The 18,963-nt window shown below is 38.7% G+C and overlaps 1 protein-coding gene across 2 annotated transcripts in view; it reads right to left on the bottom strand.

Annotated features, from left to right (window-relative positions):
• The window catches only part of PIK3C2G (phosphatidylinositol-4-phosphate 3-kinase catalytic subunit type 2 gamma), a 361,549-nt gene that overhangs the window by 308,476 nt on the left and 34,110 nt on the right, over positions 1-18,963 (bottom strand). For both annotated transcript variants that reach the window (XM_012933403.2, XM_004611287.3), the window contains exons 6-8: positions 12,317-12,419; positions 6,215-6,285; positions 1,270-1,333 (exon numbers count right to left, since the gene is read on the bottom strand). In XM_012933403.2, coding sequence (XP_012788857.2) covers positions 1,270-1,333; positions 6,215-6,285; positions 12,317-12,419 — 238 coding nt within the window. The remainder of the gene's footprint in view (positions 1-1,269; positions 1,334-6,214; positions 6,286-12,316; positions 12,420-18,963) is intronic.

Here is an 18,963-nt window from a genome sequence, read left to right as displayed (position 1 = left end):
TTTTACATTTGTATTTTACTTAGTCTTTTTTTTCCATTTCCACATATTAAACTTCCTGCTTCAGGCCAGATTCAAAAAAGAAAAATAGAGTTAGCATGAAAATGTTATACTTTGGTAAGGCATGTGAGTCACATATTTATTTGTCATCCTCATGACTTTAGATATTTATGTGGAATTCACATACATTTGATATCTACATTAAAATATGTTTTATTGTGTTTCTGACTATTAATATTACAAACAGTTGCTTAAGATCTGTGTACTTTCATGTGTATCAGGAGGATAATTAAATGTGTATCAAAAGAAGACTTCAGTCCTTCTTTGTTTTAAAAACACTCCCATATAACCTTCAGAAAGCATATGTTTTGTCTTTGGCAGACTGACCCGTTCTTGGAAAAAAAAGCTACAGCAAAATTTCTGCCTCACGGTGGCTGTAACTTGGGCGCCTAATAGCGGATCAAATCTCAGTAGCCTTGGTCTGAATTTGATTTTTCTCTGCCAAGCTAGTGTCTGTTCTTCATTATTTCAGTGTCATCTCTGCGCACCCATTCAGCTGGAATCTGGAGGAACTGTCTCCACTTCGTTAATTTGTTGCCCACAGTCTTTCACCAGATTGTATAAATTTTATATTTTTGCCAGTCTTGATCTGTCCCTTCCCTGCTATCCGTACGGTCTTTTGTCCGTGTTTTTATGACATATTGGAGGTAATGAAATGTTCTAATCACACATATATTAGTCTGTTGCCTGTATAATGGCTACAAGTCATCAGCTGATGGATTAGAAAATCATTAGGTTGCCCGTAAAATATCTTTAAGAACCTTTGTAACTTGACCCCTGCTATTAACCTCTTTTATGCTGCATCTTTCTGGACTCTCACCTTAAAATCTAATTATATCCGTTCCAAATATCACAGTTTCTGATTCACATTGGTCTCTTTGCTAACAGCTTGTGTTCATGATCTTCGCTAAAAGTTAGCTCTGTATATTTCTACCCTTCTCAAATCCCTTTGATGACTGGCATATATTTTTTTCACTCAGATTACATAAATCAAATTGATAATCTTCTTTCACACGCCCTTTATGCTTTCAGATTACCCATGGCACTTTATCACACACATCTTTTCCTTTTTCTTTTGCAATGATAGAATGAAAGTCCCTCAACTATAGCCCCCTCTGTTTTCTTTTTTATGTCTTAGAAATTTGTGAAACTCTAGAGAAAAAATGGTAAATGCTTATTGAATTGCTACATCAATCAATAAAAATAAAATACCTGGGTTTTCAACAGGCATCTCAGATGGCAGTCATATTTTTTGAGTACTGTTGAGAGGCACTGTCTGAAAAGAAAAAAAAATACAAACATCTTTGTCTAAAATTGTACCTTGATTGCCTGAGTCCCACCACCAGCCTTCACTACCAGAGTGTCACTGGGCTGACTGTCTGCAGTCTCAGAAGTTCGCACCCCAATTCAGAGCCCTTCACTGTTGCCAGGGGACTCACAGTTGCTGCCCCTGTTACCCGTGTCCATACAGCCGACCTTTATCGCTATACAGGCACCTTCACCTGGTGCTGTCAAATATGCGGAAGTAAAACCATACACTCAGGACCAACCACAGTGATAAAGAGGCAATCAAATGGGAAATCAAGAAGCACCTTACAGCAAATAAAAATAGAAATATAACACATCAGAAGTTATGTAATATAGCGAGAGGAGCGCTCATGGGAAAGTTTAAAGAGAAAATGCCTTACATACTGAAAAATAAATATCCCCCCCAAAAAACCTAGCTTTCTATATTAAGAACTATAAACATGGGAACAAGCCATGCCTAAAGTTAGTAGAAGGATTAGAGTCAAAATAAATGAAAGATTCGAGCAACAATCGAAATGGTCAGTGAAACTGACCAATCAATGCATTAAATGCTCTTTGATAGACAATTAGAGTTGCCAAACCTTTAGCTAAACTTGCTAATAAAAAAAGGTGATTTAAATAAAATTTGAGATGAAAGAGGAGACATAAGCACTGGTACCAGAGAACTAAACAGGGTCACAGGAGACTGGTCTGGCCAAGCATCTGTCATCAAATTGAATAGAAATAATGAATAAATTCCTAGAAACAACAGTCTACCAAGTTTGAATTGTGGAAACATAGGACAGATGGCCTCAGGGGTGAATTCTACACTAAATAATAAATATCAATTCTTTTTAAACTTCCAAAAACTTAAAGAGGACCAAAAATTCATAATTCATTCGATAAATCCAGAAAAGGATGCTGACTGAAAATTACAGGCCAGTGTTCCCGATGATATTAGATGCTGACAGAATGATACCAGAATTCAAGAACACAATAAAAGAACCATGCACCGTGAACAAGTGGAATTTATCCTTGGAATCAATATAATCAACATTCATGAATCAATAAATACTATCCCTCTTATAAATATATTGAATGAAGAGGGGCCAGAGAGTTAGTGCAGTAAGTAGAGCACTTGGCTTGCATGCGTCTGACCCAGGTTTAGCACATCACAACTGTTAAAACAAATATTATCAAAACAGGATGAAGAAGAATGGTGAGTATATAGTGAAAAGAAATCCTCGTGATTTGGTATTAGGAATGTAAATTTATAATCTGAAAAGCAATATAGGGTCTCCTCAAAATCTATTGAGAACTGGTCCATAGTAGGAAGCTTGCTACTGTAGGAGGGAAATAGATCAGGGACAAGAACACTATGGCAATGGTAGAGGGAAGGGATCACTATGGAGGAGAATAGGGGACAGCAGAGAAACTGGGGACATTAGTAAAGGAAGTGGACACCCGTAAAGAACTGGTATACCTGAAACTCAATCATGAGTAACTTTGTGATTCACAGTACTTCCACTAAAATAAAAGCACAGTTATATATTCCAGCAATACCATTCATAGAAATGTGTTCAAAAGATTAGAAATTATCTCTCTGGGGACCAGAAGACAGTACAGCAGTGAAGGTACACACCTAGCACTCACTCTCTCCTTTCCCTAACATCATGTGGTTCCCCAAGCATTGCTGGTTATAGTTCTGGAGGACTCGAAATACCGAGTGAGCACCATGGGGTGTGCCCATGGAGTATCCCAGCATCTCTGGGGTATTTGGGATATCCTGACACTGAAGAACCCAAGCAGTTGGATCAGTGTGCCCTTGCAGTGACAATCACTTGTGGGATTCCTGGACCTCCTGAAAAAGACTTGGGAGCACTTAGTGCCCCCCCCCAAAGAAAAACAATATATGTCTTCATTGGCATAGTCATTGCTGTCTTATTCACATTAGCTAAACCAGGGGAAATTCTTATGTGCACAGTGAATGAACGGACAAAGAAAATGCATTTATTTTTTGCACAATGAAATGTTATTCAAACCCCAAATCATTTTTTACATGTACAGTAACATGAATGGATCTTGAAGACAATATGCCGGGTGTTCAAAGTCAGACACTGAATATCAAAGACAATCTGATTTTACTTATGTGTGAAATCTGAGAGTGCTAGAGTCATGGAAAGAGAGTACATTGGGCATGACAGGGCTAAGGAGTGAGCGAAAGGGGAGGAATTTGTCAAGGGCTATAAGTGATAGTTCTTAAAAATATTTTCTATGGGTCTAAGGAACAACAAGGGGCTAGAGCAACACTGTAATGTGTATTTGACAGTTTCTAAGAGGGTAGAGCTTTATGTTCTCAAAAGTAATAATTCTTTGAGCGGAAGAACATACTAATTTTAATTGTGGTGGACATTTGTTATCAAAGTCAATCAAGATGCATGTCAAATTTGCACATCAACTATTAAAAATTTCATATCGACTTGCATATCAAATATCAGCATGGCCAAATTGTTCACCTTGAGTTGATAGTGTTTTGATAGTGTTGCCTGTCAGTTCTAAGTAATGTCACATGGTGGGGAGGGAGAAGCAACTTCTGCACTGACTGTTTTTTTTTTTTTGTTTTTCTTTGGGGGGGCTTTTTGGGTCACACCTGGCGATGCACAGGGGTTACTTCTGGCTTTGCACTCAGAAATTACTTCTGGCGGTGCTCAGGGGACCCTAGGGGATGCTGGCAATCGAACCCGGGTCTGCTGCGTGCAAGGCAAACGCCCCACCTGCTGTACTATCGCTCCAGCCCCTGCACTGGGTGTTTTGAGCCTGAGAGTAGGTCTGTGCTCAACCCCATTTGAAAAGATAAGAGGTGGAGCAGAGGCAACTGGAGTGAAAAGGGAAAGGATCTGAGTTTGAGGCACGTCAAGGACGTTCATTGGCTCTTTGATGGTTGGCGGAGTTGTTCACTTCTGTGTGTTTTGATTTCCTTACGGAGTAGGAGTACCTGGAGAGGGGGGTCCCCTGAGTTGTATTCCACTGGCCGGGAGCTGGATGGAAGAGGGGGCAGGAATTCAGTTTGGAAGTTCTCCTGTGCCAGGGAGGTTTCCTCGATCTAGTGTACCTAATTTAACTCTGCAGACAGCAGCGCTCTCACAGTCATGTGGACCCTAGGCCGCTGGACCGGGGAGGGAAGGGGAAGGAGGAACCTGAACAGAATGATCTGGCTTCCTCTCAGCCCTTGCCAGCCTCTGCGGAGCCCAGGGCTCTTAACAGCATCTTGTAAAATTCGAATCCTCCTCAAACCTGTAAGAAATAGTTCTTTTTTTTTTTTTTTTTTTTTTTTTTGCTTTTTGGGTCACACCTGGCGATGCACAGGGGTTACTCCTGGCTCTGCACTCAGGAATTATCCTGGCGGCGGTGCTCAGGGGACCATATGGGATGCTGGGATTCGAACTCGGGTCGGCCGCGTGCAAGGCAAACGCCCTACCCGCGGTGCTATCGCTCCAGCCCCCAGAAATAGTTCTTTGTCTTCTAGGAATTTCACACTTTTTATTTTTTTAATTTTTATTTATTTTATTTTTTTTTTTGCTTTTTGGGTCACACCCAGCGATGCTCAGGGGTTACTCCTGGCTTTGCACTCAGGAACCACTCCTAGCGGTGCTCATGGGACCATATGGGATGCCGAGGATCGAACCCGGGTCGGCCACGTGCAAGGCAAATGCCCTACCCGCTGTGCTATCGCTCCGGCCCCAAGAATTTCACACTTTTTAAATTCTTTTCAGTTTTGGTGTCTCTCTCCACAGTTTTTTTAAGACACATTAGAATAAGAATCTTATATATATGTATATGCAGATATACATATATGTATATATGTGAGTATATATAATAATAATGTCTTTCCTGTCCTGCCTGTTCTATAATTTTTATTATGAGGCTGGATATTTGGGCGGATTAGGGGGAGAATGAGAGGCGCATGTGAAAAACACAGTAGTTGAATAAAATATGATCTTTGCAAATTTTAGACAGACCTGACTTCAGTCTTGAACTGAGTGGCCTTGGCAAGGTTCTTCACTTTTCAGAAATTCAGTTTTCTTGAGTCTGAAGATGGTATATAACAGGAATGTCAGGGGAAATTTAGATGAGATATTATATGTAAATGTGCAATAACTCATTCAGTGGTAACTATTATTGCCACTAAGATCACTTTAGTCATCTTTTTTTATATCAGAATTTTGCTTTAGACATTTACGACATTTACATTACCCAAAGCCCATTTTTATCTGTTCAGCTCAGAACAACTTTGATTACAGATAAATCCAAACTGTGGCATATTCTCCAAACGTAACTTCCTGAAAGCTCTATTATTTCAAACAGCATGCGTATTTAGATAACAGAATAACTTACCTTATGTTCATTTGCTGTCACATGAATTTTCAATTTGAATTTATACCCCTTTGTTTATTTCATACCTTTTTTTCCCCAGTGAATTCCAGAAAATAATTTAAAGAAGGAGATGGTGAAATTCAAAGTATGGAAATTCAGTTACACAAAAGTGACACATGGAAACTCAAACTCACAAAATGAATAAGAACTTGAAAAGCCCTTGAAAATGTAATAAATAAGGCAGAGATTTTTTTAAAATAAATGTTAGATTACTCTGGAAGGTGCTAGCAGCTCTTCAACTATATCTGAAAGCTGTGAAGAATAGATAATTATTAACAGAATTTGCCAAAGGGTAAGATTAATTAAAAATATAGTAACTTCCACGGTATTAGTAGTGTAAGGACAGTTTTTACAATCAAGTGCAAAAGTATTTGTGATTTGTCACTTGAGAATTCAGCCAAAAAAGTAGTATTGGAACAGAAATGAAATGTCTTACCTGGGTACTTTCCAAATGTGCATAAATTTTAGGAGTTGGTTCAGATAAAACTGACTGTGGTCATCTTCATGCTGTAGACAGCAGAATATATTAATATTTATAGAGTGGATAGAAATGAGTACTAGATAAAAATAGATCTGTAACTTCCTGCTGTCATTCTAGTCACCTCTTTTGATAACCCTCATTCATCATCTTAATACTTTGTTCTAAAGAATTTATAAGACTCTTCAATGTAAAAGTATTCTTTGCAGAGGTAAAATAGAATGTGATGCTTTGCTCACGGATAAACCTCAAGGATAGTAGAAAATACCCTGGTGTCCCCAAGGTCAAACTCTAGTTCCTATGATCAGGAAGGCAGTGTTCCACATACCACTTCTCTCACATTCGAGAACATTTTCTTTACCTTTAGGGCAAGGAAAGTTGTAACTGTTTAAGACTTAACAACTTGCCAGATCTGCCCGTGAATTCCTAATGCACTCCCCTTTTAATTTTTATTTTTAAGCTCAAACACATCTTGCCTCAAAAATGTCAGGAGAGAACCTTATATTTCACCATCATTAAATTGTTTTAATGAATGACAACTATTCGTTAACTATTGATAGGTATGAATTCCCAAGGACCATAGTGCCATACTTGTTTTGTTTCGGGTCATAACCAGCTGTGCTCAAGGCTTACTCCTGACTCTGTACTCAGGAATCACTCCTGGCAGGGCTCAAAACACCATATGTGGTGCTGCGGATTGAACCCATGTCTAATGCATGCAAGGCAAGTTCTATAATCACTGAGATATTTCTCTGGTCTGGAATATTTGCAGATAAATAATACCTAGTCATGCCAGGAGAAAGCACAGTGGCACCTGGCAACTGAAAATTCACACACACACACACACACACACACACACACACACACACACACACACACACCTCTTACCTTTTGGATTTATGAAAAGCCTATGAAAATCTACAATACTTCTTGCTAATTCCACTATTAACAATAGAATGGCATATATTTGAGAGCTCAGTGAGCTTAATGCCTTTTGGTGATAGAACCTTCTATGGCAACTACCCATGCAATCTATTTTTATAATTGACTATCAAAGCTTCTGAGAGAAAATATCAGAAAAGGAAAACTTTTATAGATTTATTGTCAAAGGAAAATTAATTTTTATGTTGGGTTGTTTTGCAAGTAAGAAGGAAGCTAAGTTACAGGGGAAGAATAAGGTCTTCACTGTAATATAGTACTCTGAATGCATGCTACTAAAAAGAAAAAAATCTTCAGGACCTCAAGGAACTTGAAAATAGACTTATTGTGGGCCAAGAGAGAGAACTTCAACTATAGATATGGAAAGGGTTTTCTTTGTTTTTGTTTTTCAAATGCATTTTGCATTTATTTTATTATTATTTTCTTTTGGGGTCACACCCAGCGATGCTCAGGGGTTATTCCTGGCTCTGCAGTCAGGAATTACTCCTGGCAGTGCTCAGGGGACCATATGGGATGCTGGGAATCTAACCCGGGTCCACTGTGTGCAAGGAAAATGCCCTACCCACTGTGCTATCGCTCCAGCTCCGGATATGGAAAGGGTTTTAAAGGAGAAGGGAAAATAAAATGCAAAACTGACCAAGAAAAGATTTGAACTATAATGCTTGGTATAATTCTTTCAGATGCTAGAACCAAAAAAATAAGCACATAAATAATGTCTTTGCATTTTTCTACATAGCATAATAATATTCACTTTATAACCACTCAGCTTCCAAAAAAGTACTGAAGTGAAAATTTACCTTTGTCATATCTTTAGGCCACCGGAAACACCTTGAGTAGCCCAACCACTGATAGGTGTGGCCCAAGCATGATCTTCCCTTCAATCTTAAAAAAATTCTTTAATTTAAAAATAGACATGGGGGGCTGGAGAGATTTCACAGCGGTTAGGGCGTTTGCCTTGCATGCGGCCGACCCGGGTTCGATTCCCAGCATCCCATATGGTCCCCTGAGCACCGCCAGGGGTGATTCCTGAGTGCAAAGCCAGGAGTGGCCCCTGTGCATTGCCAGGTGTGACCCAAAAAGCAAAAAATAAAAAATAAATAAAAATAAAAATAGACACGAAGGGGCTGGAGCGATAGGACAGCAGGGAGCACGTTTGCCTTGTAAGCGGCCGATCTGGGTTCAATTCCCAGCATCCCATATGTTTTCCTGAGCAACCGCCAGGAGTGATTCCTGAGTGCAAAGCCAGGAGTAACCCCGGAGCACTGCTGGGTGTGGCCGAAAAAGAAAAAAAAAAGACTCAGGGCAGGATAGATAGTTTAGGGGTCAAGGCCTTTGACCCTGTGCTGACCAACCCTTCAAACCCAGGCACCACACACTGTCCTCCAGCACCACCCAGAGTGACCCATCGAGCACAAAGTCAGGAGTAAGCCCTGAGCACAGGCAGGCATGGCCCCAAAGCCAATAACTAAATAAGCACATAAAAATGAACAGAGCTCTCTTCTTTCAAAGCACACATATTTATTGGACTTTTAAATAGATATCTCTGTGTGGTGTCTCTTTTACTAAAATATATACTATCTACATATTGAATAAATACTAGGATGTCTTTCTTGGATCCATAACTTTAGTGTCTGACATATAGTAGATACTCGGTTACTTCTTCGATGGGTGAAAGACTATAAATCTATGCGTATTTATTTTATAACCTCTATTTCTAAATTGTAAGTAGGGTTAATAATTTTTTTCTTTGCCACATGAGACTAGACTGGAGTGATAGCACAGCCTGTAGGGCGTTTGCCTTGTACGAGGCCAACCCGGGTTCGATTCCTCTGTCCCTCTCAAAGAGCCTGGCAAGCTACCCAGAGTACCCCGCCCGCACAGCAGAGCTTGGCAAGCTATCCGTGGCATATTCATATGCCAAAAACAGTAACAAGTCTCACAATGGAGATGTTACTGGTGCCCGCTCGAGCAAATCGATGAGCAAAAGGATGACAGTGCTACAGCGCTACCACATGAAATTTGCTAGAGTGGGCACCAGTAATGTCTTCATTGTGACACTTGTTACTGGTGCCCGCTCGAGCAAATCGATGAACAATGGGAGGACAGGACAGGACCACATAAGATCTTTAATGTGAGTATAAAAGGCATGGAAGAAGTATTCAATAAATATTTCTTGACTGATTCATTACCATTGTCACTGATTTTGTTTTTTAATGGGCTCAGAGCAGTGCCTGGCAGTAGACTCACAGATTGTTGATTTATTTGGCTTTGGGGCCACACCTGGTGATTCTCAGTGCTTACTCCTGGCTCTGTTCTCAGAGATCACTCTTGGTGGTGCTCAGGGTCCATATGCCATATCAGCCAGGGTCAGCCATGAGCAAAGCGAGCACCTTTACCCCTGTACTAGCTCTCTGCCCAAACCCTCAGAGATTTCAATTATTTCCTCTTTTGGAATGAGAATGCAAAAACCTCCTGAAGAGCTAGGACACGGGGACATTTAGAAGACCCTTGGTTTTGTCTCTCACCTATGTGGACACCACCACTGTTTTCTGAGTCAGAGCTGGCTGGATCCCTAACACTAATGACCCAAGAGCTGAGATCTTGATGCTTTTGTTTGCTGCTAAAATTCATTGAACTAGTAACTGGTGTACAACCTATTACACAGCACTATCAACATTCCACATTAAATATTCATTTAATAGAGAATATATAAATATCTCATAATCCAATATGCTATAAGCTATGTGGACTTTTTTTTTTCTTGTTTGGGGGCCAGTGTTGCTCAGGGTCTTACTCTTGGCTCTGTGCTCAGGAGTCAATTTTGGTGGAGCTCCAGGAACCACAGGGACAGCTGAGGAATGAATCTGGATTTACCCCATGCAAGGCAAACAGCCTACCTGCTGTAAACTCTCTCCAGCTCCATATAGCCAACTTTTACTTTTTTTTTTTTTTTTTTTTTGCTTTTTGGGTCACACCTGGCGATGCACAGGGGTTACTCCTGGCTCATGCACTCAGGAATCACCCCTGGCGGTGCCCAGGGGACCATATGGGATGCTGGGATTAGAACCTGGGTCGGCCGCGTGCAAGGCAAACGCCCTACCCGCTGTGCTATCGCTCCAGCCCCAATATAGCCAACTTTTAAATAACAATTTCAATGCTAGGAAAGGTGCAGTGGAGGAAAAACATTTTCACTCTGTAAATTGAGTTGGTTAGGCAGAAGTCTCCTGAGTCTTGGACCACCATATAAGTTAAATGCTGCTACGGACCTAAATGATGTGTTGAAAACATAGCCCTTTCTGGTGGCGCTTTATATCTAGAGAAGAAACTTGCTTGTCTTTGGACATGATGACAATGATGATAACAACCCACAGATATTGCAGTGACTGGTGTTATAAAACAATGACCAGATTAGCCGCATTTACAAATCTCATCTCTTATTTACTAGCTGTGAGATGATGGGCCACTTGCTTAATCTCTTAAATTTTGAGTACTTTTGTTTCCACAAAATAGGAAAAAATAGTAGTTGTCACTTTACTGTTGCTTTTAGTCCGGTATGAATTAATAATGTGTAAAGTGGATGGGATCTAGTCTCTCATGATACACTGATCCCAGAATTTGGAGTGTGTGAACATAGTTGTTAAAAAACAAAACTACATGTAAAAATGTGAGAATTTTGCCCAATTTCTTTGAATTCATATCTCAAAGCTTAAATATAGCCTTTAAATGGTGTGTATTTGTTATGCAACTTTGTGGCATGAGATTCAGATTATTAAAACACCCTGTTTAAGCCAACTTGGTTCAATGCCAAGGTCTGATGGTTGCCAGTTTTATGTCTATGATATGGTGAAAATCATTGCCAGTCTTGTCATTCAGCTTTCTTATTGTTAACAATATATGCCTAAAGTAATCTGTTGACATGAAATGTAATGCAAATGTTAAAATTCCACACATAAAATACTGGCTGCATATATTGCTGAGAATATACACCTATGAGAGAATTAAAAATGGAGCACCCAAAACTGACACGAAACTGATAGATTAATGATATGTAAATGACAGCCTGTGAAATAAAAACATTGATTAGCAACACGTAATGGTCCAAACTGGAATAAAGATGAATTTTGTGCATTTTTTTCTTCTGGTGTGCAAACGAAACATAATTCTTACCATTTTTACCTCAACAGTGCTGAGACTTTGCAGACTCGGGTTGTTTAGTATGGGGGGGCGGGCATTCACTGTGATTTCTAACATTTCCTTGTGGAGACCCTCACATGCAGAGCTCTGGAACTGTCAGCCTGGACTGAGTTTGGTAACAGTTTCCAAACGATGTTTTTAAACAGCTCTCTTTTGGCCTCATTATGTTATATTCACATAGATAAATTGCAACCTAATGCGCCATCTGACATTTTTTATGATGAAACACCCAGACTAGGGGGAAAAAAAGAGTCCTGCGCTAGAAATTTGTTATCTGATGTAAATGACAGGGCGGTGGAATTTTTACTTAAAGTCGGTAATTGGAAGATTCTACAGATAAAAGCTGTCCCCCAAATCAAAGTTCACCACTGCATACTACGCAATTTGGCTTTGCAATAACTCGAAACACCATACAGGGAATAAAATCCTTACTGAGCAGCATGAAACAGTCATTAAAGCATAGTAATCTTTTCTAGGTGGTTTTATTATATACACATTGTGACTATTAATCTGTCCTGGTTTAAAATGCACTGACACTGACCCAAAAAAGTTTCAAATAGAACAAGAACTGTGTTAATTTCTCCCATCTATGCTTTCCTCTCCACATTGTCTATTCTATTCACTTCCTAATGGACACATGTTAATATGAATATGAGAAGCATAACAGATTTATTACGAATTATTTTCCACAAGACCAATTGACTTGTTACTTTATTGAAGTCACAGTAATGTGTCCATGTAATTGCTGCAGTTCAAATTGTTAACAAGCATTTAGTTAAATATGTCATTCTGTTTCAATAAATGTGCTCAAATTAACATGCACCCATTAATCTATGCAATTCCAAAGTGGCCAATTTCTTAAATATGGGAATACTGTCCTTAAAGCAATTAGTTGACTAATCAAAACCTGTGCTGAAGAAGACTTACCTTTCGAGATAACGTTCCTGGAGTTTCACTATGTTTCTGTAGGTGAAGTTGAATAGTTGATTTATCTTTCTGAAATATTCTGTGGCTCCCCAAAGAGTGATCACTGAAGATGGAAAAAATTGAACATAATAATTTTCTTCCATAATTTCCCAAAGTAGGTTTATTTTCCTCTAACTTAATTGCATTTCACATTTGGAAGTTAGCCTGGTAAAGGTTTTTAATGAAAAGATATTGCAATTATTTTCAAATGCAATAAGTTATAAAATGTTTATAATAAAAAATAATTTATATATGCACAGCTTGTTTCACCCAGATATCTCTAAATTGAGGACAGGATGCTTCTGGGAGGTCTGAATGATGCTCCAAAATGTTGTGGGGTCCATGGTAACTAAAGGAGTAGAGCAAGTAGAGCATTGCAGTGGAAATATCCTGGGCTTTAGAGAAAAACCAACTAGCTTTCTCTTCGACTAGCTATCACTCAGACCTTAGGGATGCTAATTAAACTGTCCGAAACGTAATGTTTTCCTTTCTAGAGTTGAGATAATAATGTCTACATCAAAGAGTTGACAAGCAGATTAAAATGAAAAAGAATATTTCTATTTATGTCATAATTTTTTACTGGCATTCTTATGGTTTTTATCCATCTCTTATTCCACCATTTCCATGTCTATAAATATTTGTTAATAAAAAGTAAATGATGGACATGATGGTTAATGACTTTTGTAACAATTTGTTTTAAATACCACCAGGTTCCTCTTTGAATAGAAGGTCTTAGTGTCTTTTCTTTTCTATATGAGCTCTCTAGCTTTTGATTTTGATTTATCTGGTCATCAAAAAGAATGAATTATGTTAATGCACATTGGTACATTGCTTAATGGTCCTAGCTACATAACAAAGGATTTCAGGAGAATAAAAACTGTATTAAAAATTCAGAGCCCTTAAACGGGAAAATTTACTAAAAATATGGGACTAACCATCCAACAATACCAGACAAACAGCAATTACTCTGTTGATAGCTCTGAAAACCGTTGTAAATACTCTTATTTTAACAATTACTGATTTTTAAGAAAACTCAGTATCTTCTTACCCTGATGGTTAATGTTCATGACATGCATCCACAGGATTTAATCCACGCCCCATTCTCACCTCTCCTGTTAGTCTAACCAACATTCTTACCATACTGTGGGTCCTGACTCTTATAATTTCCCTGAGAACTTTCTGCTGATAGTCTAAAAATAAGCATGACCAAGGTACTCCATGAGTTAGTGGATCTAATCATTCTGCCACCCTCTCCCCAAAGTTCTACTCCTGGGACCATGCTCATATTTTATCTCAGACTCTTACACATACACACACACACACACACACACACACACACACACACACACACACACACACACACACACTCCTCTTACTCTGTACTCCCAAGTCTTCTGTCTTCTTTTTGCAATTAGAGATACGTTTGTGTCCTGTCTGTTCGGGGACTAATTTGAAAGTAGTGTTCCATCTTGTGCTCCAGCTTCTATTACTCAATGTGTATTAAAGTCTAGAATTTGGAATCCAGTTTAATAAATTCCCTTCAGATATGGCTACTGCCATCTTGGAATGACTTCCCTTTTTACATTTTTTAATTGAGATTCGGTGGCTTATGATTATGTTAACAATGGTTTCTCATGAATATACTTCCAACACCACACCCATCATCAATATACCCATCTCCCTTCCCCAGGTCCTCTGACATTTTTCACTTTGATCCCACCACACGCCCAGTTCAATGGTGTGGATCAAGTCTCCCGTAAGTTTCCTCTGGACCTCTGTTTCTACCCTACTGTGCATCTTTAGGTTCCACATGTGAGAGATCATTCTGTCCCTGTCCCTTTCTTTCTGACTGAGTGCACTCAACCTATCCTCTGTTCTAGCCATGATTTTATTTTATAAAAATCTAATTTTATTAATTTTTTCATTTTTAAAAAATCCTATAAATTTTTAGGAGTACAACTTCATACTGCTTAATGCCTATAAAACTTACTATACCCATCACACACTCTACCCATTACCCCTTGCTATCTACAGTCCCCCCTCAATCCAGTCTTCCCTCATTCTACTCTAGTAACCATGATGTTTTTTCACAGTTGACTTATTCCATGTCCCTCACCTGTATATCTTAGGACAGTCAGATAAAATAGATATTTGATAATCCAAATTTTAAACAACAGGAAAGCATTTTAGTATGTCTCATGTAACATTAGATACCTCTTTTTTTAATTGTTTTCTGTTCTGAATTAAGCCAATATCCTATATTTGATAAATCTACTAATTCTATTCCTTTCTAAAATGGAATCCTATTGCTTTACTTATCTTTGTCTCAGTTTATGTGAGTAAGAAGTGAATGAGTGAATGAATGAATGAATGAAAGAGCACATTTATATTGAGGTATGGGTGGTGAGCAGAAATTGGAGGTATCTTCTTTCTACTTAAATTGAAAAATTATATGATAAGATTACATTTTTCATAGAAAACATTCAAATTTTACTAAACTGTGCAAAACAAAGCATACAAGAAAAAATTTCCTTTCCCTCTTTCCGGAAAAACAACTATCAAGAGTATATTATATTTTTTGTAGTGAAATAAATTTCAAGCTTACATATATATTTTTTATAGCTTGTCTATAGATAAATTTATCATAGCAAACTTCCTACACTTTCTTTTAATCAGAAAGTTTAGGTTATTCTAATCATAGTAGCACCTTCCTCATGTTATTTTGGGTCTGTGTTAAGTAGATAAAAACATTCTTTGATTTGGGGGGATTACTTTGAGGTTTCTTTGAGTTTCTTTATTTTTAGAGACTTGATTGATAAACACATTTTCAATCTTTTAGTAGTTTTCTAACTTATAAGAATAAAAATGGTTTTTCATTGCAACTCTAATTTAGTCATTATTATTAACACACAAAAAATAAAGCTGCAAGCCTGCTTCAAGAGTGGAGGGGAGAAGGCAGATGGAATAGAGAAGGGATCACTAAGAAAATGATGGCTGGAGGAATTAGTTGGGATGAAAGATGTGTGCCAAAAGTAGATAATGGACCAAACATGATGACCTCTCAGTGTCTGTGTTGCAAACCATAATGCCCAAAAGTAGAGAGAGAGGATGGGGAATGTTGTCTGCCATGGAGGCAGGGAGAGGGTGGGAAAGGGGGGTATACCATGAATACTGGTGGTGGGGAATGTGCACTGGTGGAGGGATGGGTGTTTGATCATTGTGTGATTGTAACCCAAACATGAAAGCTTGTAACTATCTCATGGGGATTCAATAAAATTTAAAAAAATGTTGAGATCTTAATATGATATTTACTTCTCTCCCGTTGCTCTACAACTGCCTAATTCTCTTTTGGAATTATTGGCTGATAATTGGCAGGTTTTCCTTCCCCAAGTATTGCTTGGAAGCTCCCTGTCCCAGAATTACATACCTATTCTTTAATAACTTACCTTACAGGCAAGTTTCACAATTAGTGCATCAATGATCCTAATATGGTTTGGCATATTTTATTTATGTAATTATATAGGAGGGCTAGAGTGATAGCACAGTGAGTAGGGCTTTTGCCTTGCACGTGGCTGACCCAGGTTCAATTCCTCTGCCCCTCTTGGAGAAACAGGCAAGCTACCGAGAGTATCCCGCCCGCATAGCAGAGCCTGGCAAGCTACTTGTGGTGTATTCAATATGCCAAAAACAGTAACAACAAGTCTCACAATGAAGACGTTATTGGTGCCCATTCCAGCAAATCAATGAGCAACGGGATAACAGTGATACAGTGATATAGAAAGAGTTGTTATTTTTATAATAGTCTTTTTTGGAGTGGAAACTCTTAGTTCCACATGCTTTCTATCTAGTTCTCTTTTATGCCCTTGGCCTAAGTGCAAGTTTTATTCCAGTAGGTTACACCTGCCATAAGTTTTATAAGATAACTTTATAATTACTTTTATATATTATGCTAAGATTTTTCCATTGTATTTTTACTTGGATTTTCAGTGAAGTCTTATGACATTTAGGAGTTTTTGACTGAATCCTTTTTTTCATTTTCTAAAGAAAAATTGTACTTGAATAACTATAGTTTTCTATTGTCCTCAAATATTTTTGCTGTCTTTAGTTTTCTTATTGTGATGTCTAGAATGACATATGACTTTTCTTGACTCTCCAAAGAATTCTAATAGTTAACACTTAAACAGGACATTCTTCTCTTACCCTATTTCCTTACCCTATCTCGTTAATAAGTTTTAAATTCATGAAAATATTCAAGTTGTTTCAAATGGGGTTTTGTGTATTGATGGGTATATCATATTAAAAAATTATTTTTCAAATGTGATATTTTAAATTACATTGATAATTTTTCTTAGAGATTTGTTTTTATTTTTAGAGCTATTCTACTAGTAGATACAAATTTCAATTTTAAAAAATTTTCTTTTTTTTTTTTTTTTTTTTTGCTTTTTTGGGTCACACCCAGCAATGCTCAGGGGTTACTCCTGGCTTTGCACTCAGGAATCAACCCTGGCGATGCTTGGGGGACCATATGGGATGCCGGGGATCGAACCTGGGTCGGCCGCATGCAAGGCAAACGCCCTACCCGCTGTGCTATCACTCCGGCCCCTAAAAATTTTTTTCTTGATATATTAAAATGTGTATTAAAATTTAAAGAGGGAGCCGCTGAGCGCGAATCGGACCCGCTGCGCCTAAAGACTTTGATTCCAGAGATCTAACACATTCGGGCATCCAGCGCAGCATCCGATAGCAATGCACTGGGACTGCGAACTGGGCTACAACTCTGTGCTGCCGGGGGTGGATTTTTTTCCTCCCCACCCTGTCTTCCTGCATGGAAAGCAGCAGCCTGGCGGCACCCACGTGGCAGGCGCCATCTTCTGTGACTCCAAACCCAGAGGTATTCGGTTTTTACTTTTGGGGCTCCCAGGAACTCATGGGAAGGGGGCGTAACCGGCACGCCCTCGGCCCAGATAAATCCGGAGCCGCTGAACGCGAATCGGACACTCTGCGCCTAAAGACTTTGAATTCAGAGACTTCTTACAGCAATGCACTGGGACTCTGAGCTGGGCTATATAATTTCTGGCAGAATTTTCCCTGGACTTTATACAGAAATCCAAAACCGCGGGACGCTGCCTTAACATTGACTTAACATTTATAATTGTCAGCAATGTGAAACGGTTCCTTTTGAACAGGTCTGACTTGGGGGGGAAACTCCAAATAATAACAGTAAGTTTTTGTTGAAATTTTGAAGGTTTTTAATGTAGCAGCCACCTCTCTGGACTGTAAACTAAGCAAAAGCCCCACGCTGGCTGACGAGGCGTGGCGTACACCATACTATGAGGCGCGGGAAGGGGGATGAGGGGGAAAAAGAAAAAAAAAAGGGAAAAGGAAAAAGGAAAAAAAAGAGAGAGAGAGAGTTATGTACTTGTAGCAGTGGGGCTACATATCTCTTCATTTCCAGCAATGAAAAACTAATTATCAAATGTAGTAGGTCTGTCTCTCTTGGTTGGAAACTCCAACAACTATAGTGAGTTTTGTGTTGAATTATGGAATGTAATCAAGGTAAAGAAAAAATGAAGTGAAATTCATTAGTTACACAGTAGGGGGTAGGGGGTGGGGGCGGGGGGTATACTAGGGTTTCTGGTGGTGGAATATGGGCACTGGTGAAGGGATGGGTGTTTGAATATTGTATAACTGACATATAAACCTGAGAACTTTGTAACTTTCCACATGGTGATTTAATAAAAAGTTTTAAAAAATAAAGATTATATCAAATTCAAAAAAAATAATAAAATTTAAAGAGGCTTTTTTTTGGCTTTTTTAGGTCACACTTGGTGATGCCAAGGGGTTACTCCTAGACCTGCACTCAGAAATTACTCCAAATGGTGCTTGGAAGACCCTAGGGTATGCTGGAGATTGGACATGGGTCAACTGCATGCAAGGCAAACACCCTACCCATTGTACTATCACTCTGGACCCAAAGCTTGTATTTTTAATTTTATGTATTATTTGAACTTTGGGCATTGCAGTTGGGCTACTTGTATAAACTTCATTAACTTTTTCTCTCTTATGAACAGGTTATGTAATTGACAGTTATCTATTTCTTGACTTGCTCAAATTACATTTTCCACTTCCCACTACTCATTGTTTTATTTTATGTCTGTACTTCTCCTTGAGCTAATATAGTAGTTTGTCATTACTTGGATGACTATCTAATTTTCATAAAGCTGTCAAACCAATGAGCCACATTCCTCCAATTTCAGATATCCTTTGACATTTACCCAGGAACTTCACACTCACTTTGCAATAGTTCTAACTCTCTGTCTTTGTCTCTGTCTCTGTCTCTGTCTCTGCCACACACACACACACACACACACACACACACACACACACACACACACACACACACAGAGCCAGCTTGAGAAAAAAAAGGCATGCAATGTGAATTGTCACTGGACACTGGGCCCAATGTTGTCATCTTTAGCAAGTTCCTGTGTGTTTTGCATTCTGCCTCTGTAACTTCAAGAAACAAGTATTAATACATTAGAAAATATTTATACAGGTCAAAATGATTTGTATGAATAAGCTAACCTATGTTCCAGAAATGGGGCACT

This window comes from Sorex araneus, chromosome 10 (assembly GCF_027595985.1).
Source record: "Sorex araneus isolate mSorAra2 chromosome 10, mSorAra2.pri, whole genome shotgun sequence".
Lineage (NCBI taxonomy): Eukaryota > Metazoa > Chordata > Mammalia > Eulipotyphla > Soricidae > Sorex > Sorex araneus.
Note: the sequence above shows the minus strand (reverse complement) of the source record. Positions and strands in the feature narration are given on the sequence as shown.